The sequence below is a fragment of the Sphaerodactylus townsendi genome, linkage group LG05, assembly GCF_021028975.2.
Source record: "Sphaerodactylus townsendi isolate TG3544 linkage group LG05, MPM_Stown_v2.3, whole genome shotgun sequence".
Taxonomy (NCBI): domain Eukaryota; kingdom Metazoa; phylum Chordata; class Lepidosauria; order Squamata; family Sphaerodactylidae; genus Sphaerodactylus; species Sphaerodactylus townsendi.
In genome coordinates, this window is record NC_059429.1 from 91,477,967 (window position 1) to 91,502,558 (window position 24,592).

The 24,592-nt window shown below is 45.9% G+C and overlaps 1 protein-coding gene across 1 annotated transcript in view; it reads left to right on the forward strand.

Annotated features, from left to right (window-relative positions):
• The window catches only part of CAMK1G (calcium/calmodulin dependent protein kinase IG), a 62,224-nt gene that overhangs the window by 32,107 nt on the left and 5,525 nt on the right, over positions 1-24,592 (forward strand). The window contains exons 3-9 of the mRNA XM_048497437.1: positions 2,005-2,164; positions 6,609-6,676; positions 16,710-16,848; positions 17,460-17,583; positions 20,319-20,394; positions 22,858-22,970; positions 23,398-23,476. Coding sequence (XP_048353394.1) covers positions 2,005-2,164; positions 6,609-6,676; positions 16,710-16,848; positions 17,460-17,583; positions 20,319-20,394; positions 22,858-22,970; positions 23,398-23,476 — 759 coding nt within the window. The remainder of the gene's footprint in view (positions 1-2,004; positions 2,165-6,608; positions 6,677-16,709; positions 16,849-17,459; positions 17,584-20,318; positions 20,395-22,857; positions 22,971-23,397; positions 23,477-24,592) is intronic.

Below are 24,592 nucleotides of genomic sequence, written 5' to 3' on the forward strand. Positions count from 1 at the left end.
ACTTAGACATGAGTTAATTTGATCTTGGTTGCCAGCAACACATCCTCACACTTCAGAATCCTTTCTAGCTTCTTCATGGTTGCCCTTCCCAGTTGCAGCCTCCTTCTGATTTCTTGGTTGCAGTCTTCCTTTTAGTTGTATTGTATTTATTATCATGGTCAACAATGAGCAAAACTGAAATACAAATAACAATCATTCCTTCTGATCTCATAGTATAGGATTCCAAAAAATCCCAAATAAAAATTATAGTTTAATACAATAAACCATAACTACTTTCCCAATGAAGCACAAATAGATTTCTCTACTGTACAAAATTTAACAGCCTTCTCCATGGTCTGGCTATTTTTATCTGTCAAAAAGAAAGCCTTTTATGTTGATAATGGAGCCAAAGAACAGAAAATCTTAAACAATTTCAATTTCTTCATCATTAGCCTTAAAGTTGTGTAGTTATCTTGTAATTATTACTTTTGTCTTCTTTATATTCAGCTGTAATTCACCTTTGGTGCTTTCTGCTTCAACCTTAATCAGTAGTCTTTGCTATTTTCTGGTGGAGTGGAGGACCCTAATCTGGATAGCCAGGATCAGTTCCCCACATGAAGCCCGCTGGGTGACCTTGGGCCAGTCACAGTTTTCTCAGAACTCTCTCAGCCCTCACAGAGACAGGCAATGGCAAACCACCTCTGAATCTGTTGCCTTGAAAACCCTACTGGGTCGGCATAAGTCAGCTACAACCTAACAGCAGGTGCACGTACATGATGTGATGTCATCTGCGTATCTCAAAATTGTTAATGTTCCTTCCACCAGTTTTCACTCTGCCTTATATGTTCTGCATACAAATTGAGCAGCTAGGGATATAAAATACATCCTTGTGTAACACTTTTGCCAATTGGAAACCATTCTGTTGGAGACGAAGGTGGGGAAATCTGTGTTCAAATTCCCACTCAGCCATGAAACTCACTGAGTGACCCTAGGCCAGTCAATCTCTCTTAGGCTACTTGATAGGGCTACTAGAAATGTAATGGGAGGGGAAGGCATACATGTCATCAGTTAACTAAAAGGAAAGGTGTGTTTAAAATGAGACAGGAAGAGCTGAGTTCTGAAAAATTCTCTCATTTTAGATGTTGAACTTCTAAATGGGGATAATTCAAACTTTTTGACTGTTCAGATAAGCAAAATGAGGTGAGACTGTCTGTGTGAAAAAAATTAAATTATACCCCAGGATTTTCTGCATTTGTTGCAAATGATTCCTTTGCATGTTTTTTTAGCTTATGTGAGGAACATGCCATGCCAGAAACAGTACAAGAAAACATAGATACATGTGCTGTGCCTAATGAACTTGGAACATCTCTACAGTTCTGTCATCCCAGTTGATATACAGAAATGACTTGAGAGTATCAAGGCAAAGTCCAAGCTGACAAGTCCATGCTAATTACCTCTTCTATCCCTAACTTAAAAGCCTCTGAATGTAATGATGGCTGCTAGCATGGATGGTGTTAAGAGTGGAATTACTCATATTCTTGGAGGATAGATCTATAACAGTGGCTGACTAAATGTCCAGAGGCAGAACACCCTGGATGCCAATTTAGGTGGCAACATCTGAAGGAGTCCTTGGCCTCTGTGCCCTGATGCTTGGTTCTCCAAAGGCAACTGTCTAGCCACCATGTAAAACAGTACTAGTTTGACCACAAGTCTGATCCAGCAAGGAACCATTTATGTTCTCTTAGTCTGCAGTTCTAGCTCTCAGCCCACATATCCATCATTGATTAACACTGCAATTATCTCTCAGAATTTCCAAAATAATCACAAGATCAAATCCCATGAGATATTTATGTAACTAATATACTGAATTTGCTGCCAAGTCCTCAGATCTAATTATTAATGCCATCTGCTTCTGAAGAGTGTTATTAGTATGTTCTTTGTTGGCTATTTGTGTTACTGCCTTTTCTATGTGCATTTCGCTTACTAGTTAAATCAGGTTTCCTTCCAACTTTGCTTTCTTCACAGAGGAGCCTTTTCAGAAGTTTTCCTGGTGGAGGCGAGAAGAGGGCCTAGGGAGCAGAAGCTGTTTTGCTTTCAAAGTGCATATGTTAAAGAGTCACCCCGAGGTCACCTTTCGGAGCTAACTACTGGAAAAATGGAAATAGCTGTAATGTTGAAGAAAAAAGTGAGTACATTACAACAGAGACAACAACAACCACCATCCCCAGAGACTCACTAGAGGCTAGAAGGCACTCATTTATCATGAACTGAGGAGAATCACCCAAAGGGCTATGTCATCAGAGACAGAAGTGTAAGAAGCCATGGCTGACAATTAATTTTTTATTAATGATTTAATTCAGAATGGGAAGGGGCGTTTTTTTAAATTCTCTCTACACATTCTAAATGTTTGCAATCTCAGGCTGTAAAGAAGCTGAAATGTAAGGCCGTTTCCGCACAGACAGGCGAGGAAAGCGGCTAGGTCTAACGCATTTGTGCATGCGACCCGGACGCACATTTCGGACCCGTCCCGTGGGCGGACGGTCTCTGGAAGGCACAGCCGGGCAGCCGAGCGCTTTACCGCGAGTCATACCGGCGCTTCCGGATATCCGACTGCTCCGGCTGTATGTCCCGGGCCTCCGATTCGTCGCCAAGGCCTGAGGACCGCTATTCAGCCTGCTCCAGCTTGGCGCGGGGCGGAGAGGTGTCCCGCTCAACCTCGACGCCGCCAAACTTCCAGGAACAAAATGAAGATGCCGGGTGGGGAGAGGCGTCGTGGAAGCCGCTGCCGATTAAACGCAGCGGGGCTTCACGGGCGGGCGTTCCCCAACAAAGAGCGCTTTCAAAGCTCTGGGGAGAGCACCGCCGACCTGGCCCTGTCTGCCAGAATAAAGGCGACTGCCTGAGGCGAAGCGTTTTTTGCCGTCTCCAGGCCGCTCGATTAATTACTACGTCTTGGAAACGGCCTAAGTAAAACTTCAGTCCCCAAGCAACTGTGTCATGGTGAACAGCACATGCCATGCCAGGCAACAGAAAATAAGTTTTCTGCAAGGGTTGTCATTGTAGAAGACAAAGGATGTGATCTGGAGCACACTAACAAGAGAGTAAGCACCAGTGAGCTCAGTGGAATTTACTTCTTTGGGTTGACCTGCAGATTCCCAGTCTGATCTAGTCTGAGTAGTCATCTGTGGGTTTTATAAGTCTCTGTAGTTAGGTGGCTGTTGTGAGTTTTCCAGGCTATATGGACATGGTATGGTAGTTTTATCTCCTAATGCTTCACCTGCATCCATGACTGGCATCTTCAAAGGCATGTCGCAGTGAGATGTGTTTTTCTCTGTGGCACAATGTGGAGTGGGGGTTTTTTTGTACTTGGCTATTTATTTTTGTCCGCCACTGGGGGTGGGGGCTGGCTTGGCCTGGCAGCTCGCACGTACATAGCCTTGGAGCAGATGGCCCAACTATTATCATCACCCAAGGCCATGGGGCCTCTTTCTAGCAATAGTGCTTAACTGCTACTTCTTTATCGACCCTTCCTTGGAGGGGGTAGGCCTGCCCTGTCCCCAAAACAATGTCTCTCTCCTGTACTTTCACCCTGTGCCACGCTGATATTGGGAATGAGAGGGACTGAGAGGATGGAGGATTCTGGTTGAGATCAAATCGCTGTAATTTCACAGGTATATATGTTGGGCCAGAGATCGAAACCTCAGTTTTAACGCATCAGCTTCGTGCGGGGCTGACACTCATTACAGTTCTAATAAAGCTCTTGAACCATTCTTGAGACTTGTTACTGACTGGGGTAACAGACCCTTACAGGTTCATTTGCATGTCTCCAGGTCAAGTTCATTTGCAGTTGTATTTGTATGTGTGTGGTTTGAATGTGTGTGGCTTATCTAATAAATTGGAGTGGATCTTTCTTGAAAATACAGTGGGGGATAGATTTTGGATGTTGTTGTTTTTATTAGTATTGGTAGCCATGTTTTGTTGATTCTCAGATACTCCTCCTTTTTGTTGGAACTGTCTCAGTTTTTGTGGGTTTCATTTGCTTCCCTGTTTAATAATCCCTGGACTACTTAAGAAGTAGCTGTATCCAGGGTTGTCAAAAGAGGCCCCGGTGGAGCCCCTTCCCCACCTTACCTTTTCCCGGAGGGCTGCTGCCGCGGTTCAATTCAGCGCATAGCAATCCCTGCTGGCAGCTACGGGTTTCAATGACTCCACCGACAGCATCGCGGCGAGTCATCAAAAGCTGCCTTTGAAAGAAGCGCCAGAGGATACCAGCCCAGCTAAGAAGCGCTGACAGCAGCGCAGCGTCCGGAAGCGTTGCGCTATGCGCCGCCACTCTCGAATAAGGGAAGCGCCGAGGGACTGCGCTTCTCTCCCTCCCGAAGTAGCGCGGGGCTTAGGGTAAGTGGGGAAGGGCCCTGTGACTTCAAATAAGATCCTATGTCTGGTTTGGATTAAAACATTTTTCAGCTTTAGTTAGACTATCAATTTCTTAAAGAACTGCAAGACTATGTACAGTTCCTATGATCCTTTGAAGGAAGCCGTGAAAGTTAATCCAACATTGGTTTCTACTGTAAGGTTTTTCAAAGCAGAATGGTTTTCTTTCTTTGCACTTATTTTCAAGCAAGTGCAATGGGAACAGAAGATAATGGGAGAAATTCAATGGGGAGAGAAGTTAATGGAGGTGAACCACTGGTTGCATTGGTGATGCTGGCAGGAACTATTTGGATTTTGGGATCATGGACTAGGTTTTCTGGAAGATAGCCTTCTAGCACACGATGGACTTCACCTATCGAGGTCTGGGATGGATGTTTTTGGCAGAAACCTGGATAGATTCATCAGGAGGGCTTTAAACTGATACCACAATGATGAGGAGACAACCAAAATAGGGATTTCAAAGAAGCGCAAACAGCAGAGGCCCATCTGGGAGGGACAAGTCTTACTGGATCATGGGAACACCATTGATGTTGTTTGCCTGGATGTCAGTAAAGCTTTTGATGGTGTCTGCCAAGGTGTTCAGATAAATACATTGGAAGACTTTGGAAGACTTTGGAAGACACTCTAGGGCTGTTTCCGCATGGGCAGAAAAGAGCACCCTAGGAACAGTTAAAACACCATCCCTGGAACGCTTGTTAAGCGACAGCAGGCCCACCCTAAGCTGTCGCGAAGAAGATGCCTCTCAAAACACTTCGCTCCACTGAGCTGAGGGTTTTTAAAAAGTGATGTCTTCCTGCCAGCGTGGTGCGAATCACACCAGTGTGAGGCTGCTGCTTTTGCCCCCTCCAGTATCTGCAAGGGATTTATCTTGCCTTTTTCTGCAGCTCTAGGTGGCTGGAAAAGGCACGCCATGCACTGCCCTGTGACCCCTGAGGGGTCGAGGGAGAGCAGCATGGGTGTGTCTTTCCAGCTGCCCAGAGCTGCAGAGGAAGGCAAGATAAGTCCCTCGCAGACACCTTGGGCGGCTCAGTGCAGAACTGCCCCTACCTCTGGCTGTGGGGAAACAACCTGGGATAGGTTGATGGATAGGGAACTGGTTAGCATACCCAAACATGAGTTGTCAAAGGCATTTCATTTAATTGTGGGGAGGTGTCCATTGGGAACCCACAGGCCTCAGTTCCAGGCCTGATAACTTTTCAATAATTTTGTAAATTATTGGGATGAGGGGGTGGAAGGACATTAAATCTGCAGATGACACCAAATTGGCATGAATAGCAAACACTACAGATGATAGATACAGAATTCAGTGAGATCTGAACACACTGGAAAAATGTGTGAATGTGAACAAGATACAATTCAACAAGGGTAAGTGTAGAGTTCTCCATCTGAGTTACAAAAATGGGCAGCATACATACCTGATGAGAGATACACTCTTGGTTAGCAGTGTGTGTGAACAATATCTTAGGGTATTGATGGATTATAAACTAAATATGAAGTTGGTATGATGCAGTGGCAAAAAAGCTAATGCATTAACAGAAGCATAGCATCCAAATTGCAGGATGTCATATTTCTGCTGTACACTATATTTGTCAGGGCACACCTGAAATACAGTGTGTAGTTCTGGAGGCCTCACTTCAAAAAAGATGTGGACAGAATAGAGCAGGTGCATAGGAGAGCACCGAGGATGATCAGGGGCCTGGAGACCAAACAGTTTGAAGAAAGTCTGAGGGACTTCGGACTATTGGAGAAATGAAGTTGAGGTATTTGAAAGCCTATCACTTAGAGGAGGGCAGGGAGCTGTTCCTGTTGGCAGCAGAGCATATAACTCATGATAATGGATATAAATTAGAGGTGGAAATGTACCAAATGGATATTAGGAAAAAAACATATATAGTAAGAGTTGTTCAGCAGTGGAATTCACTGCCTTGGGAGGTGGTGAGCTCCCCTTCATTGGCAATCTTCTAGTAGTGGCTTGGGCCCATACTTCATTGAGCAGGGGGTTGGACAAGATGGCCTACATGGTCCCTTCCAATTCTATAATTCTATGAAAGTAATGTGTTTCTCCATCTGTATACTTTGAAGTAATCAAATCTCTATGAGAATTAAAAGAACATAGCACAGGAGGGGATTGTTTTAGTTTGGCACTTTTTGACATATTACTATGAACCATTTTTCTGTTTGGTTGCAGAATAAAGCATGAAAACATAGTAACTCTGGAAGACATTTATGAAAGTACAACCCATTATTATCTGGTCATGCAGCTGTAAGTATCAGTTCACAAACAGTGTTGCAAAAATATCAGTGACCCCTGGTGCCTTGAAAGATTATCATTGGCCACAATCACAAAGAAGAACTCTCGCCATGCAAATACCCTTTAAAACTTTATGGTAGTGCAATGAAACTACTTTCTTAAAGATTCATTCCATACTGCTATGGACTCCTATGGATTCATCCCATACTGCTATAATGTTCAACGGCTTGCAGCCATGAGTACTAGAAACTAAGCTGACTAAAGGGCCCTTACTATAAGGTGATGTGGGATAAGAACAGTGTATTATCAGAATTACCCCCCACTATTGGATGAGCCTTTGAAAATTACAATGAAACTTTGGAGTCCAGTCTCATGGCACTATGGTAACGTTTTAAAAGTATACAAATTCCTAAAACTTGAATAGCATTATTGCAGTCAGAAGTTTCAGTCTGATGTTTATGGGACTGAATGGATTATTCTGATCTCTCAAGTCAGCTTTCTCCTGAATTGTAAACTAGACTAACAATGTGGTCATAAGTAAGGACAAGCCCTTCTAAATCAATTAATTTCAATGGGATACTTTATTTTACTTATTTATTTACATTATTATAGTCTACCTTTCTCCTTGAGACTGAAGGCAGATTACACAACATAAACCAATGGAATCATTAGGATGGGACTGCCAGTAAGCAATAGTAGTAGAATTAGGATTGTGGACATTAAGCCAAGTAAAAATGTGGAACAAAGTTGAAACGAATATGAGTATTAACACAGTATATTAAACAATGCACAGACTGCATAATATGGTAATACGTACTGTATATTAAACAATGCACAGACTGCATAATATGGCAATACGTAGAGAGCACATACTGCTTATGTCAGCAGTGTATGAGATGGACTATAACATACCTACTGAGATCAAGGAGAAAGAAAGCAAATTCCCAGCAGTTGGCTTCACAACTTGCTCTGAAGGACTCATATATTTCAGTTTTCAGTTGGTTCCATCAAATGTGGTTCTCAGTCGCACTCATTCTTATCTACATATCTGCTTTCTCCCTATAATCAGTAACTGCTTGGTCTAAAGCTGTTCATGAGAATGGAAGAAAATTGGCACTGGTTAGGTAATAGGGGGGTATCAGCATACCACTTATTTACTTATGAGCCTATATGTGCATGTGTATCATTCAGCAATTCCAGGATACTTCTAAATTGTCACTGAAACCCCACTGAAACAGGATGCCTATAGTAAGCACCAGCAATAATGCACACCAAAATCTGATGGAAGTGACTTTATTGTGAAGTGGAGCCAGTGGGTGAATCTTAAAAGAGCCCATTTTGTTGATAAATTGTGCACCACTACCTCACCTAGTCATCATTTTCTAAAAAGGAAGAAACTCAAATTAGTTGGAAGGTTTTCTCACTAATCCCATACTGTGGCAATTAAAAAAGGAAAATGGGTTAGCATGTCAGTTAGTCCTGGATTAAAGGGAGAACTGTCTAATTAATGTATTTCATGCAGATTAACTGTTGGCAAATCAGATTATGTCACGGAAGGCTAGAAAGAGCTTTGTCCACTAGAAAAGCAGCTGCACTGAAAACTGATCCTAGTTCTTTGGAGATAATAAGACACAATTACTACATGGTTTGAGACACATTAAACTATGCTGTCCCACGACCCACTACGTGTAGGGGTGAGGACAACCCGTGAACCCATAGAACCCAGTAGAAGGAGCCTAGCATGCCGGGTGCAGCCTCAGCCTCCAAGGCTGCAAGGCGTGGAGTCACGGGTCATGAACTACCGGCTCACGATCACCAGGTGTCCCATACAAAGGGACAAAAGGGCCCTTGCCCTCAGGTGAGGATTAGGCCCAGACAAGGATGCTTCCTCCCGCACGTAGCAGCCCGATGACATCATGCATCACATGATGATCTCCCGCTCTCCCGCTCTCCCGACCTCCCGCTCTCCCGCCTCCCCGACCCCTTTACACGCCCCCATTGAAACCCCAATAAAAGGTGTGAGGGGCGAGCACACGGCAGAGTTGCCAGGATCACGGGATCCTGCACTTCCTGCTGCTGGCTCTCTCCACCAGATGAAATCTCTGTGTCTCGTCTCTTCATTGGGGCCTCGTGGGCAAGACTACAAGCTGGTGCCGAAAAACGGGAATCCTCGAACCTCCGCCGTGCCTACCGTTGCCTGGGAAAGGGCTTCTCGGTACCGATTGTCTGCTGGATCGGCGCATCCAGGGACCCACCCCCTCGGTACTGACCATCCGCTGGATCGGCGCATCCAGGGATTCGCGTTCTAGGACACTCTCTCGTCTGACGAGCCACCGGTAAGCATGGGCGCTTGTAAAAGCACGGCTTTTGACAAGCACGTTAGCGAACTGAAAGCGCTAGCGAAACGCGGCAGGGTCTCCGTAAAGAGAGGGGAGCTGCACGAATTGGTTGAGGAGATTGATAGGCAATGTCCATGGTACCCAGAAAGGGGGACATTCAATCTTAAGGACTGGGAAAACATCGGGCGCACTCTGCACAGAGAGCCTCGCGCGCCGATGTCACTGCTACTGACGTGGAGACAATGTTATGTTGCCATCAGCCTGCAGGTCCACGGTGTCTTTGCCATGGATCTCCCTCCTTTTGATCTTTCACCTACAGTTTCAAGCCCGGAACTTTCTCTATCCACTAAGCAGGACGCCTGTCCTTCTCCCGTTTCACTCGCTCCCTCTCCCGTTTCAAACTCTCCCGCTCGTGCTCTCGCGGCCCTGCCGCCTCCTCCTTTTGCTCCGCCTTCTGCTCCGCTTCCCCCTCCCGTTTCCGAAGCCACCGCACCTCCGTCAATGCCACGTAATGGCGCGGGTTTCAAAACTCTAGCAGAGCGTATTACCCACGATCTGCAGAGAAAGGAAACCCTGACGGAAGACGATGCCGACCTCCTCGCCGTCTGCCCAGCCCACTTCACTGACCACGTGGGGGAGGACGGCGTCATCCAGCGAGTCTTCGAGTATCGCCCCATAGGCTATAATGTTCTCACTGAGCTCCGCAAGGCAATACGGGACGTGGGGATCACCAGCCCCTATGTGAGAGGCATGTTGGAAGCAGTCATACGGAATCACGTAATGGTTCCGGAGGACGGGAAAACCACTTTTCACATGCTCTTGAACCCTGCGCAATATGTTGTTTGGGAAAGCGAATACCGCCAACAATGCATAAGCAGAGGGGCAGCCTCTGGCGGTGCCTATACTGCCACGCAGCTCTATGGCTGCGAAGGCTTCGCCCTTCCCAACGCGCAGATCGTCCTGCCGGAGGCCACCCTTAAGGTTGCCTCTGACTGTGCCTACAAGGCATTTGTAAGAGTGCCCGCTGCCGGACATTCAACCCAGAGCTTTTCCAACGTTCGGCAGAAGCCTCAGGAGCCTTACGCTGAATTCCTGAACAGGCTCCAGGAGGCCCTGCAGAGACAAGTTGACAACGACGCAGCCCAACATGAGCTCCTCATGCGCCTCGCCAAAGAGAACGCCTCCGCTGAGTGCTGCAGAGCAATCACGGGCTTAGGAAAGAACCCCGAACTGGCCGACATGCTTAAGGCTTGCCAGGATATCGGATCTTCCGCCCATCAGGCCAGCCTCCTAGCCGCAGCACTCTCCACCACCCGGGGACAGCCCCAAGACGAGTGATTCAACTGCGGCAAGCGGGGACACTTCCGGAGGGACTGTAGGTCGCCCGGTGGGGGGGCTTACAGCCCCGACGGAGGGGGGTTCTCCCCCAGGAGGCGAAGGCCCCCAGGAAAGCCCAGGACCAAATGCCCCCGATGCCGAGAGGGCTTTCACTGGAGAAGTGAGTGCCCGTCGGGAAACTCTTACCCGGGCCTCTCCCCAGCCCAGGACCAAGGAGGAGAATACTAAACCAGCCCCGAGAACCAAGGCCCAAACCCAAACCACCTCCTCCCAGCGGTATCTCTCTCTCCTGCACCCAACCTCTTTCCCTCAAGTTCCCCCATGAGATCCTCGTTGCTCCGACCCAGTACAGCGATCCCATCCCCCCAGAGGCCGTCGGGTTAATCTTGCCCAAAGCCTCCGCCACTGAGCAGGGACTGTTTGTCGTCCCGGGAGTCATCGACTCCACACACCGAGGAGCCGTTCACATTCAGGTGTGGACAAACATCCCGCAGGAGTTGCCCAGCGGAACCAGCTGCGCACAGCTGATCCTCCTGCCCCACACGCTGCCTGCCACCGATTCAATAAAGGCCACGAGCCCAAATCGCCATCGGGGCACAGTCGGCACCACCGTGGCGGCGGTAGAAACGCCCATCGGTAGCTCCCGCCCGTACCTGGAGCTCACTATAGAAGGGTGTCCATTCAAGGGACTTGTGGACACCGGCGCCGACGTAACCGTCATCAGAGCAGCCGAGTGGCCTGATCAGTGGCCAACAGAGGCTTGCCCGCGCATCTGGGGGGTGGGGGGGGAAGCAGACCGCGAGACGGAGCACCCGCCCACTCATGGTCCGCAGTCCAGGGCTTGAGCGACAACTCACAGTCCGCCCCATCATTTTGGACATCCATGTTAACTTGTGGGGAAGGGATCTCATGAGTCAGGTAAAGACTACTCTAGTCTGGGATGGATAAATCCACTCCCACCATGGCCGCTACCCAGAAGAAGAACAGATAGCAGCTGGCCACGTTGAGATCCCCACCCCCCAGCTCTGGCTGTGTTTCCTACCTCCACCCCAGAGCCCCCGCTCTGGAACACCCTCTTTCTCCCTCACTTCGTTCTATTTTTTCAACCAGCAAAGGCGGGAGGGCTCATTGGCTGACTGGCCCTCCCTGGATTAAAATCTGGGCCCATCCTGGTACCGCAGCACTGCCAGGACAGGCCCCAGGTTAAAAAGGGGCTGTCGCACCAAATTCACTCACAAACCTGTTTGGGTTGTGGTTGCCTAGCGCCTGGCAGCTGTATCAATACAATGTGCAAGGCCAGGCGCTTAGCCGAAACCGCCCCTTAAGGAGTGGTTTCGGCGGGCGGCATTTCCCCAAGATACTCAAATGCGATCCCAAATTCTGAACGCCATGTCTGTCTCAACCCCTGCGATCACGGTAAGTATATCTGCCCCAGGGTGGAACCTCCCCCAGTCCTTTGTCCCAGAGACCAACTCCCAAGTGTGTGATTGTTTTGCTATTCTGACACATCCCCTTCTCCGAACGCACCCCCAAAGTTCTTTTGTCCTGCAAATTAGATATGCATACCCACAATCCCTTGACGGTCCACTCGCCCCCCCCCCTCTCTTTGGAGGCTCGGGCCATCGCTCTGACGCATCCTGATGACGTCTTCGAAGCCAACTCTCCATAGGAGTTGTCTGCCCTTCGTACCCCCTGTCCTATGTCCAAACAAACTAAAGAAAGGGGAATAGGTGGCCCCTGGCCCCCCCTTTGCTGAATTGAACTCACTTAAATTTAACCTGCCCTTCGTGAAGAGGCACTTCAGGTAGTCAGAGCCTCCTTCACACGCCCAGGCCCACCAGAGCCAAGACCAAGCTTGGCAGGGCCCGGCCCCTCTCATAACCTGGGGAAAGGGGTATGCTTCAATCCCTCTCCCTACAGGTCTCCAGTGGATTCCAGCTTCGCCATGTCCAGCCAACCCATGGAATGGCACCAGAAGGAAACCAACCCGATCCCGGAGATGGAGCGGATCTCTCTGGAAGATCCGGTCCCACGGCCCCGACAGAACCGCCGCCAGCGCCAGAACGGCTTGAGGACCCAGATGACTTGGGGAGACGTCAAGGCAACGACCGGCCAGGCTCGAGAGCTGCTGCAACAGCAAGGCTGCCCCGAGACACCCGAGGGTCTCTGCGCTGCCATCTTTGCGATCATCACTGCAAACTCCGCAGTCACCATCATCTGCCTGCTCTGCTGCCTCTTGCCGGTGACGCTCGGTCACCCCCTTTTGGAGCTCAGCCAAGTCAACATCTGGGAGCGGTTCGCTGCCGCTGCCAACATTTCATCCTTCTGCCTGGGCCAATATCTTGGGGTGGGAAGCCTGCTAAGCTCCTGCCTACTCCCTGTCTGCAAAGCCCCTGGAGATTTCCTGGAAGAGTCTGGCCTGAGCCCTTTCATGAACACCTCGTCTATCCGGTACTCCATGAGCATTGACTGGGGACCCGTTGTTCAAACCCTCCCCGCCGGCGCCCTCTCTCTCATCACCCAAACCGTCGCCAACCACGAGTCCAACACTTGCGCCCGCATTGCAGATGTGGCGGGACAGGAAACTGGCCGGAGCCCAGTCACCGGCTCGGCCAACTGGAACTGCACACAGGTTGAGGACATTCCCCCCATATATGGGAACATTCTCCTCCCTAAGGGCTGGTTCTGGACTTGCGGGGAGAGAACCTTCAACTACATCCCCGCTCGCCTCTCCACCGGGACTCTTTGTTGCCTTAGCCGTCTCACCATCGTCCTGCCTCAGGCTCCGCCCTGGGAGCCCAAACGCCATCGCCGCTCCCCTCTTTCCCTCGACCCTTCCTGCCGGAGCGACGCGGTTGCTCTCTCCAAAGCCGAGTATGTCTCCCTCGCAACCTCCCTGGTGGGAGTCCCAGGACTCGCCACCTATAACGCTAAGACTATTGGCCGGCTGGCCTGTGCCCTTGCGAAGTCCATCAATTCCACCTCCACTGCTCTGGATGCTCTGGCCTCCGAGCAACAGGAACTTTGTCAAGCGACTTTAGACAATCGTGCTGCTATTGATTATTTGTTGTTAATGCATCACCAAGGTTGTGAGAATGTACATAATATGTGTTGTTTTAATCTCTCTGATAATTCCCACTTGATCCATATGAAAGTGCGTGAACTGCAAGATGTTGTATCTAATCTGAAATACGATGTATTGCCCCACTGGTGGTCAGCCCTTTGGAGTTGGCTGCCAGGAGGATGGTTGAGCGCTATTGTACAATTCTTCATTGGTTTGATCGTATGCCTCATTGTCGGGTCTTGTCTTGTTCAATGTATATCTGCTTTTGCTTGTAACGTTTGTAAGAAACCTTTTGACTTTCCCCTTCGTCACAACCAAGTCCTCATGTTGCACAAACAACTCAGCCAACTGGAGCGGGCTCCTGGGGAAGCAAGCGTCCCCTAAATTGCCCCAACTAATTCGGCCTCCTTCCTAAAACATAAGAAACGGGGAGATGTAGGGGTGAGCCCGCGAACCCCGCAGAACCGTAGAAGGAGCGCCTGGCATGCCGGTGCCGGCTACGGCCTTCCGGGCGCACACGCTCCCCCAACCCCCGTTCCCCCGTGAGTCACGGGTCATGAACTACCCGGCTCACGATCACCAGGTGTCCCATACAAAGGGACAAAAGGGCCCTTGCCCTCAGGTGAGGATTAGGCCCAGACAAGGATGCTTCCTTCCGCACGTAGCAGCCCGATGAGATCATGCATCACATGATGCTCTCCCGCTCTCCCGCTCTCCCGCTCTCCCGCTCTCCCGCTCTCCCGCCTGCCCGACCCCATTGAAACCCCAATAAAAGGTGTGAGGGGCGAGCACACGGCAGAGTTGCCAGGATCACGGGATCCCGCACTTCCTGCTGCTGGCTCTCTCCACCAGATGAAATCTCCGCGTCTCGTCTCTTCATTGGGGCCTCGTGGGCAAGACTACAACTACGGAGTCATTTTCTTTACACTTACTACCACTTTCACTTCTTACTAAAACTCAAGAAACAGGACAAATGTCTATTCTCTAGCTTGTGATCAAGTTCAAAATAAATTGCATTTTGAGATTACAGTTGTAATCCACCTTGAGGCCAGTTTTGCAGAAAAGCAGGCTAAAACTGTTCTAAATAAATAAATACATTGAAAAATTGAGAATTATCTTTAATATGCCCATGTCTGTTGACACTTTATGTATTATTATTTTGTATCTAGAAGCTTATGAACATTTTTTTAAGTTAACAGTTTGCACATTGGTTTTCTAAATCAGCCATAAAAGAAGGAATTTCTTGCATTTGGGGAAAAAACCCACAAAGAGAGAGAAAGGACAGCTTATTGATTGATTTGTTTATGTTGTAAATATTTTTATCCTGCACAGTGCTCTCTCCATATGAACAGTAAATATTAACTGAGAAGGGAATGGGGCTTGGGAGTGGGGATGAGACTGAACTATGGAGCACAAGTACAAAGAAGCACTCTTCTTCTAATGGACCTAGATAAACTGTCTCATCTAAGGCCCTTTCTGCATGGGTGATATACAGCGGCCCAGGGACGGCATCGCAGCAACGCCATCCTGGCCACCCAAAAGCGGCGTGAAGCCGCCACTTTTAACCTCGCAAAACAAGCGAGGTTTTTGCAAAGGATCGTCTTCCCAGTGGCGCGGTGCAAACCGCACTGCTGGGAAGACGCTGCTTCCCCTGTTGTCTCCACTCACCGTCATGTCCAGCATTGTCCTGGAGGGCTGCAGGGACCCGCCCACGCTGCCCTCCGACCCCTGCAGCCCTCCAGGACAATGCTGGACATGACGGTGAGTGGAGGGGGCTGACCGAGAGGCGGCTCCATGCGGAGCCACCTCTCCGGCTGAGTGGGGAGTGGGGTCCGCTCGCACGCTAGCGTGTGAATGGTCCCAGAGCCTCCATTGGCATAAATTATGCCGGTGGAGGCTCGTTTCCGTCCGTGTGCAGAAAGGGCCTTAGAAAGCCTGGAGATGCCTCACCACTGCTTTCTGAAGTCATTTGTTCTAGAAAAGGAAATAAGCTAAATAGTTATTGTTTTATGGCACCCACATGGCCTTCACTAGCCAGTTGGTATTTTGGGGGGGGGGGGGGGGGCAGGGCTGCCCTCAGGTTGCCAGGGAAGTTTAGGACCGTTCTAGGTGTAAAAAGCCCACCTCTTTTAGATCATGTGACTTATGTAATGGTGTGTGGTGGGCTTAATTTGTATTGACATGTAAATGTATGGATCGAAGTGATGTAAACGATGATGTATTGATGGATGTGCATGTAAACTACTTGATGGATGTACATGTAAACTATTGATGGATGCACATGTAAACTACTAATCCTTGGCCACATCAATCTCCATTGGAGACCTAGGAAAATTTAAAAGTTAATATAATGATATTTATCAATTATACAAAATCTTCAGTGCCTTTTAAGAAAAGCACTCAAAACAGTTACAGCTACTAACAATGCCCAGTAAATTAAAAAAAGCAAGATAGTCTAAACAATTCATAATGCAGGGCTTCTTTATCCCATTTGCTCTTCTGCATAGGGTGTAGCTAGCTTATTATGTGAAATACCCAGCAGGTATGTCACAGCAAGGTATTGAATCTTTTAAGTTTATGTCATTGTGGCAAGACAAAGAAGCTCTCTTATAATTCAAAATGAATCCACTGGATACCTCTATGCAGGCACAGAGTAAACCCAATATGATGAGTAGATGCTGGTTACCAGACAACATGGTTGGGTGCCTTTGATGCCCAAACACTCCTGAATTCAGTGCAAGAAGCTGGCCTTGTGGATCTATAAATCCCACATTGGTTTATAAACACTGTAGACTGGCAGAGATGAGGGAGGTCCAGAGTACACTATATGGCCACATCATTGGGAGTGGAAGTGCCATAACACTATTTCTTGCATTCATTTACTAGAGCTGTTTGGATTACAGTTGAAGAAACGAGATGCAAAAATTCCATCATTACTGGGAAAACAAGTTATTCAATGGTGCTTTATGTGAAAGGAAATGAAACTCAGTCAAGAGAATTTTCTGTGCCTAAACCCATAGGCTTGGTTTCACAGCAGCATTTCTGTAAACAGAAAAGTTTCCACCCATACAGCATAAGTTTCTAATCACCACCATTACCCACAACTGCAAATCCCAAATACTCCCTCTAAAGGAGTGGCTTGTCAGGGAACATTTGGGACTAGATCTGGAAGAAAACCATGCTACACAGGCAAAACTACTTCCATCCACAGAAACACTCCAGCAGTTCTAAGCCACAATCAAACTGAACTTTCATACAATACAGTCAGGGCATTTTTAAATGATTCTTCTGTCTTCCTTCACAGGGTGTCTGGAGGGGAATTATTTGACCGTATTTTAGAACGAGGTGTATATACTGAAAAAGATGCAAGTATTGTAATTCGACAAGTCCTGGAAGCTGTTCAGTATCTTCATGAGAATGGGATAGTCCATCGAGATCTGAAGGTATAGTCCTTGAACCTTGTATCTTGACAATAATGGTGCTAAATTATCCACAAAGTATGTCTGTCTACAGGTTCATGAACTCTTAAGCTGATTCCGCAAGGGTCAAAAACAGCAGTGTGAAGATGATGTGAAAATGGTTTAAAAGGGTATAAAAGGGTTTACACCATTTTGATTACACCAAGCTTACACCGCTGTTTTTTTGGCCTGACATGTTTGAGGAATCCGGCCTTTATAGCCACCTACCAACCTGAACTGAGCTACATATCCTAACACTCTTCAGGCACAGTTCATCATGAACACATCATTGGGAGCAGTGTCAGCCCTAGAATGCCATGAGTACAGTTTCTGGTTTGAATGACTATTTCTCACGTCTCCCATTCCTAACTTTCAGATAAGCCAAATGTGCAACAAAAGAAAACTCATGCAATGCAGATTTAGCTTTGAGTTTTCTCCTTCTAAGCAGAAGTAGGATAGCAGTTTAAGAAGCTCTTAATCAGAAGCCATCCTGAATTCAGTACTGAGTGTGACTATTACAGGGCTTCTTAGGCTACAATCATATACAAGTTTCACATCCCTGCCAGTTTAGAAGGGTAACAATTTCTTGTCCACAGCCTGAAAACCTGCTCTACCTAACCCCTGAGGAGGACTCCAAAATCATGATCACTGACTTCGGTTTGTCTAAAATGGAACAGAATGGCATCATGTCTACAGCATGTGGAACGCCAGGTTATGTTGGTAAGCAACAAAATAGATATGATCTTTTACTGGGATTGAATATTACAGTAAGAACCAAAATTTCCTTCCAGCAAAAATTTCCTAAACATCGTGATCATAAATAGGATATTAAGAGCCCAGCTGCCTTCATCCCCTCCCGCACAGTTCCCTGTTTCATTAGATGTCCCATAATTTTATTAGTGAAATAACTTTATTAGTGATATCTGGAGGATGCAAATACAATTGTGAAATTGGGATTTATTAACACTCTTATCCTGAACACACTGATGCAAGTAGGCCTTAAAAAATGTGTACACAATACAATAGCTTTAATATGTAGCAAGATAAGGAAAATATATACATTATTTCCTAGTCTCTGTATATGTCCCAGTTCATCAAGCTGAGTTTTGTATGAATTAAATAAATATCAAAAGATGTCAAAGACAACTGATGATTATAGAAATTCACCAGATGCATTTTAGGCATTGCTTTTCACAGACATTTCACACCCCTTATAAAAGAACAAAACTTTTTTTTATTTTTTTCTGCTTTCAGTAAGAAAAAAAACAGCAGAAAAAAGAAAACCTATCTGTTGTATAACAATAGGAAAATATTGGTTGTGTGGATTTCTGGAATAAATTGGTGCAGTGTCTCTGGCACCTCTGGATAGCTTGATTTTCCCCCTGGGTTGGTGTGATTCTTGTTTTACATATGCTTTAATAATAATCTCCAGACTTACCATGGAAAGTGCCATTGTGGTTCCCAATATTCTTTACCAAATATTAAGCCAACAGTTTTAAGTAGCTTTATTTGCAAAGAAAGGGGAGCTGTCCTTACGTGGGCAGACTCCACTGAAACAACACATCCACAGCATATTTATTCCCTTCTTTCAGTTTCACTACACCCTGTCCGTTCCCCCATGGCTAAGGGTACTTGGAGTTACACCTTTTTGATCCACCTAATTACATGCTGCTCCTTGGTATGTTGCCCCCTCCCAAATTCTTCCTGTTTGTTTATTATTGATGCCCCTTATTCAAGCTGGGGTGTAAAAGTTAATATGCATTAGCTAATTACGACACGACCTCCTGCCCTTTGCTTGCAGTTTATGTCTAAGCAGCTGTGTGAGTTTTTTGATAACTCATATGGAAAGTTTTGCTTATACACTTCCTCTTTATCATTTGTTCTTGTGGTTGGTACTTTGCACTCCATAATTTTGAACAAACATCTTTTTTTGCATGGGGATGTTTGGAGACTCATTTCGTCAGAAAGAATACTAACACAACTTGTTGGAATAGAAATCGGCCGCAGCCCAAAGAATTTATTTTAACACATAACCAAAGAAACCTTTGAAGCTGGGCGAGCATACCAGAGCACATCCCTGGCCCCAGGTAGCAGTAAAACCGCTGAACTCTGGTTATAGGGCGCCTAAGCTGACTCCTCTTTAGGCTCCTTCGACAGAACTCCCTGTCCGTACATCCCCGAGGGAACGGAATAGGAAGTTGGCCAGGGTGCCACAAGGACGCATATAAGAAACCCAATTCTTAGATAATTCTCCTGCCGGGTATGAAAGCTCCTCAAGCCGCAGCCCCAGGCTTGGCTTTCGGTGAGAGAGCTCTATATCAGCCATACCACCGGACCTCATAAGGGAGGCTCCCTCGAGGTGGGAAGGTCCGCATGCAAGCTTCTGCCTTCCCCAAATAGGATGTGCGTTCTTTATTCCCTACCGCCTTGAAAGTGAACTGCGACAAACATAACAATGTAAGGAACAACTCCTCAAAAAAGCCCTTCCACTGGGGACGGGAGGGAGGGCCTATAAAACGATCCTGAAAGCTTTGAAAGAGGCTCCAACTCCCCGCCGATGCAGCCTTTTGTTGCCGCTAGAGGCTCTCTGTCACCCGATGCGTCGGGCAATCTCGCCACGCGTGATCACTGGCTCATCCGACCCGTATGGAGGAGGTAGAAGCCTCCATCGTCTCTCCCCCCCCCAGTAACGGGCGCTCTCCAGGCTGAAGCCTGGAAGCGCCATGATTGCATGGGGATGTTTGGAGAACTCATTTTAAGTCAGAAAGTTAATACTACTAACACAACTTGTTGGAATAGAAATCGGGCCGCAGCCCAAAAATTTATTTAACACATGCCAACCAAGAAAACCTTGAAGCTGGGGCATGAGCATACCAGAGCACATCCTGGCCCCCAGGTAGCAAACCGCTGAACCTGGTTATAGGGCAGCCCAAGCTGACCCCTTAGGCCCTTCGGACAGAACCCCTGTCCGGCACATCCCCTGAGGGAACGGAACAGGAAGTTACTAGGTGCCACAAGGACGCAAACCCAATTTGTGACACCCCTCCCTGCCGGGCAGCGCACATATCTTCTATTTTACACCATCACCTGCTGCAGACACGGAATATTCCTTTTCTGAATCTTTTAATATTTTTTTCTCTCTTGCTGTTACAGTCTTCTCTCCCAGGTGGTGTAGTGATGACCACAAACATAGATAACATTAGATGGGAATTTGACATTCATAGGGGATATGTCCATCAGTGGCTTACTAGCCATAGTCATTGTGGGGAACCTTTACATGCAGATGCAGTCAACCTCAAAATTTCAGTAGTAGGAGGCAACAACATGGGAAGGCCTTGGCCTCTAAGCCTTGTTTGTGATCCTCCAAGGCAACTGGGTGGCTATTGTGCAAATCAGGATGCTGGACTAGATGTTCACATTGTGTCTTACCTTAATATGATTTTCATTTGTTGCAGCTCCAGAAGTGCTAGAGCAAAAGCCGTACAGCAAAGCTGTGGATTGCTGGTCAATAGGAGTCATTACTTATATCCTGTGAGTTTCATCGCCTTTTGTTTTTGCCAGAATATACTTGTAAATGAATCCACAAACATTACTGTGACATTTGTGGCATGTAGAAGTATGTTTTTACATCAAGCTCTTAATGGTTGTTTATTCTTATGTACTATTGTTGCTTGTTTTTGTATGAATTGCAGCTAAAGGGTGGGAAGGGGGTGAGAGTGAGGAGGACAAAGAGGTGAAATTATTCTTCAATCTTCTTTCTTAAGCTTAGCTTTGCTGAGGAAAGGAGTCAATTCCATATCCTTGTCTTTAACTCCAACCCATGACTCTTCGTGGCTGTTCCTCTGTACAGATTCTGCAAACTGTTAGTATTTGCAAGTGTCTGACACAATTCAGATATAGAGAGGTTAACTGTATGCATGCTAATTAGCTACTGAGGTCAGAGTTTCATGGCCAGTTCATTGATTAAGCTATTGGTCAGCTAACCCCAGCATTGCCTATGTGAGACTAGTCACGTAGACAGAAGTTATACAGTAAAGTATGTTTCTTTGTTTGAACCACCATCATGATGTTCACATACAAGGAGCACACACGAGGAATACCTTTGCCTTGCTAGGTAAGCGCCATGTGGGATCACACGGTGCTAAGCTGTGTAACCAAGTTAGTTTTAGAATAGAAAGCTGTTCTTTATTTTCTTCCATGTAAACCCTTCCTAGTAGAAAGTAAACTCATTTATATAAAACAAGCAACTGTCTGATGGTCTCTTCTTCTGCTACTCTGCTAAATATTAAGTTAATAAACCCAACACAAACCCAGGAATGAAAACTCCAGGGATAAGAAAGATCTTCAGGAAAAAAAGGAAGGTGGGAAAACTCCATATTCCTTCACATGTATATGGTAGAACACTGCCAAATGTGTCCAGAATCAGATAGACAAGCAATTTGGATTCTGTGATTAGATCACCTATCTCTTTACATTTCTATTAGCAACAGCCACAGAAGACCCCAAACTAGACTGAGTATGGCACTTGGAGAGGGGAAATTTAATCCTTCAACCCAAAACCACTTTTCTGATTAAAATCCCTCCCCCTCCAAATATGTTGTTTGCCCAAGGATAGTATTGGGGTTGGTTGGGGGAAAATAACATTTTCAGAGAAGCAAGTAATGTACATCATGAAAACTGGTAATATGACTTCTTAAAAAAAAAACATCCTACAGTGCCATGCTTCCTACGCAAAAATGGGACTTCTCACAATACTGTTGATTTAAAAAATGGAAAGAACTGGTTAATTGGATCATGGCTCTCCAAAGTCTCACCTAGTTGCCTGCTCAGACTTTTATTAATATGTTGACACCACTGTTAATCCTCTTTGCTTAGTGAAGAGATTCTGGGCCCAATGTTTTCATTGTTGTCTTTATGTTTATTTTAGCTCTATTTAAATTGTTTTAATAGGTTTTTTGTTTGTTTAAATGGTTTTAAGTTGTGCTTTTATCATGTATGTTTTTAATTTGTTCACTGCTTCACTGGCCCCGAGGAAGGAAGGAAGGAAGGAAGGAAAGAAAGAAAGAAAGAAAGAAAGAAAGAAAGAAAGAAAGAAAGAAAGAAAGAAAGAAAGAAATAAATAAATAAATAAATAAATAAATAAATAAATAAATAAATAAATAAAGGCCTTTAACTTCAATAACAAGTGGTCTGTTTTAGCCCTGCCAAGATATTCTCTCATGTTACCAAAATATGGCATTGTTTCTGCTATGTCTATGCTTCCTGCTCTCTCTTTAGTGCCTAAAGCCATCACTTAAAAGGTAAAGGTAGTCCTCTGTGCAAGCATGAGGTCATTACTGACCCATTGGGTAACATCACATTTAGTTACTATTAGGATTTTATATTTCTTTAGTCCCAGTAATGTGCTAGATCACAAAAATGTATTCTGATCCCTACCTACACGGCTTAAAGTCTATTGAATGGACATAATCCCTGTATCTTTTTCATTAACCTTTTTTGTATCATTACCTTTTTGAATCAGGTAATGTGTGTGTGTATTGTTTTATGGACTTATTACAGCCAGTGCCAGATTTAGCTATAGGCTTGACAAGCTGAAGCCTAGGGCCTCAAAATCTAGGGGGCCTCCGGTCAAGGTGTATAATATTTTTTACACTGTTACAGACCTTTCTTACACATGCTGTCATAACACATTGTAGTCTCTAAACAACCCTTTCTACTTGTGAGGCCCCTTTTCCTTGCATTCCATTTCAAAATTAAGCCGATAACTCTATATTAGCATTGATTTCTGTATTGATTTTATCCTATCAGAATTTCACTGAATTTCATTTTGTGACCCCATTTTGTAGACTCCATCTTCCTTTAATTATGAAGGTGGGGGGGGGATTGGGAGGGGCCTCAGAAATGGAAAAGTGTAGGACTCTTCATCGAAACCCAGCACTGATTGTGGCACCATCAAAGCTAACCCCATTTCTTTCTTTCTTTTTTCCAATCCAGCCTGTGTGGGTACCCTCCTTTCTATGAAGAGACAGAGTCCAAGCTATTTGAAAAGATCAAAGAAGGTTACTTTGAATTTGAATCTCCATTCTGGGATGATATCTCTGAATCAGGTACGTTTCTGCTTCCCTAGCACAGTTTTCATGGTGTTATGAATTTGATTGTGCATGGACCTCTCACTAAGCAACTAATGATAGTCAGAGACTTAACAGAAGGACATTAACTCCTGTAAAAATCACTCCTCTTTCACTTTCAAGTGTAACATGCTTCAACCAGTAAGTGAGACAGAAAAATAATTTCTTGGATAGTTAGTATTGGGCTGCTTCCTGCATTTACATCCATATGTTTTATGCATGTTACATCCCCAGTATATTAGTGAAGTAAGAGCCTCTGAGCCATTTTATTGTTCACAGGAGTAAAAATCTGCAACAGTGAGTCATGTGACAGATTGTTTTCGCTTCCTTCATTTGCATGTCTCATTTCTCAGATTATACATATCTTTTGTGCTGATCACTGACTCTTCTCATTCCTTCCAAACAGCCAAGGATTTCATCTGTCACATGTTGGACAAGGATCCAAATGAGAGGTTCACCTGTGAAAAAGCCCTCAGACACCCCTGGTAGGGTCAATTATGTTCGTCAATCAGACTGTGCAACTATGGGATGCAGTAATGACGTATGGTAGTTTAAGTGCTGTGACATCAGCCATGGCTTATAAAACAGGATTGTCTTCTCTGAAATTGCCATCTGCATGAACCAGTGGAGAGGAGAATGTGAATAGGGTGTTATAATTTTTCATGTTACATGTGGTGGGTTGTAAAAATAACATAATTATAAAAAAATTAAAAGCAATTCCCTTTACAATGTATGGTAAAACTGGACAGTGGGACAACATAACACAGCCAGTGGGATACCATGATTATACTCTCTCACAGAGCCTATACCTACTAAAGAACCCAAACTGGTTTCTGTATATCCGTAAAGCCTAGGTCTGGGTGCCCATTAAATCTTTGCTGACTGAAGAGGTAGGATAATTTCCACTAGTTCCCTCTTTCAGCTTTAGTCCCCCAATTTGTTTCTCATGCTGTCCCCAAAAGACTTGTGTCCACAGGGGAAGTTGGAAGGTTGTGCTTCTGGAACAAGACTATAGTGAATTCTTAGCACGTGCTTCAATGTATAGAGGTAGACTATGGAATGCCATGTTTCTACTTCTTTCCAGAGCAAACAGTTCCATACTCTGGGTGTTCTTTAAACTCTGGTGCTAGATAGTAAGAGAGAGAAATGTGAGAGATCAGTCTGTAAATGGATTTGTATAGTTTCACTGCTAAAGCTGGACATGACCACTCTCAGACCTTGACTGGTGTAACAGAATCCTGAGATGGTAAAATGGATGTTGTTGCTGAAGACTGCAGATGACAGTGGTGGGGCAGACAGTTGTAATGGTTCCCATACAGAAACTCTGTAAAAATAAAAACGCATCACAGAAATAAGTTCTAACCTAGTTCTTCATGGTTTGTGCCAGGTCCTCTCGGGCCTCTGGCAAAGGAAAGGAGTGTAGGCTTGCCAGATCTGGGTTTGGAAACTCCTGGAAATTTTGGGATGGAGCCTGGGGAGGACAGGAACCTCAGTGGAGTACAATACCCCTGGAGCCTGGCATCCCTATGTGTTCAGGTGTCATGCAAGCCCTAGAGTGACATGGCACTTTTTTCATCTCCATGAGGCCTACGTTCATGTCC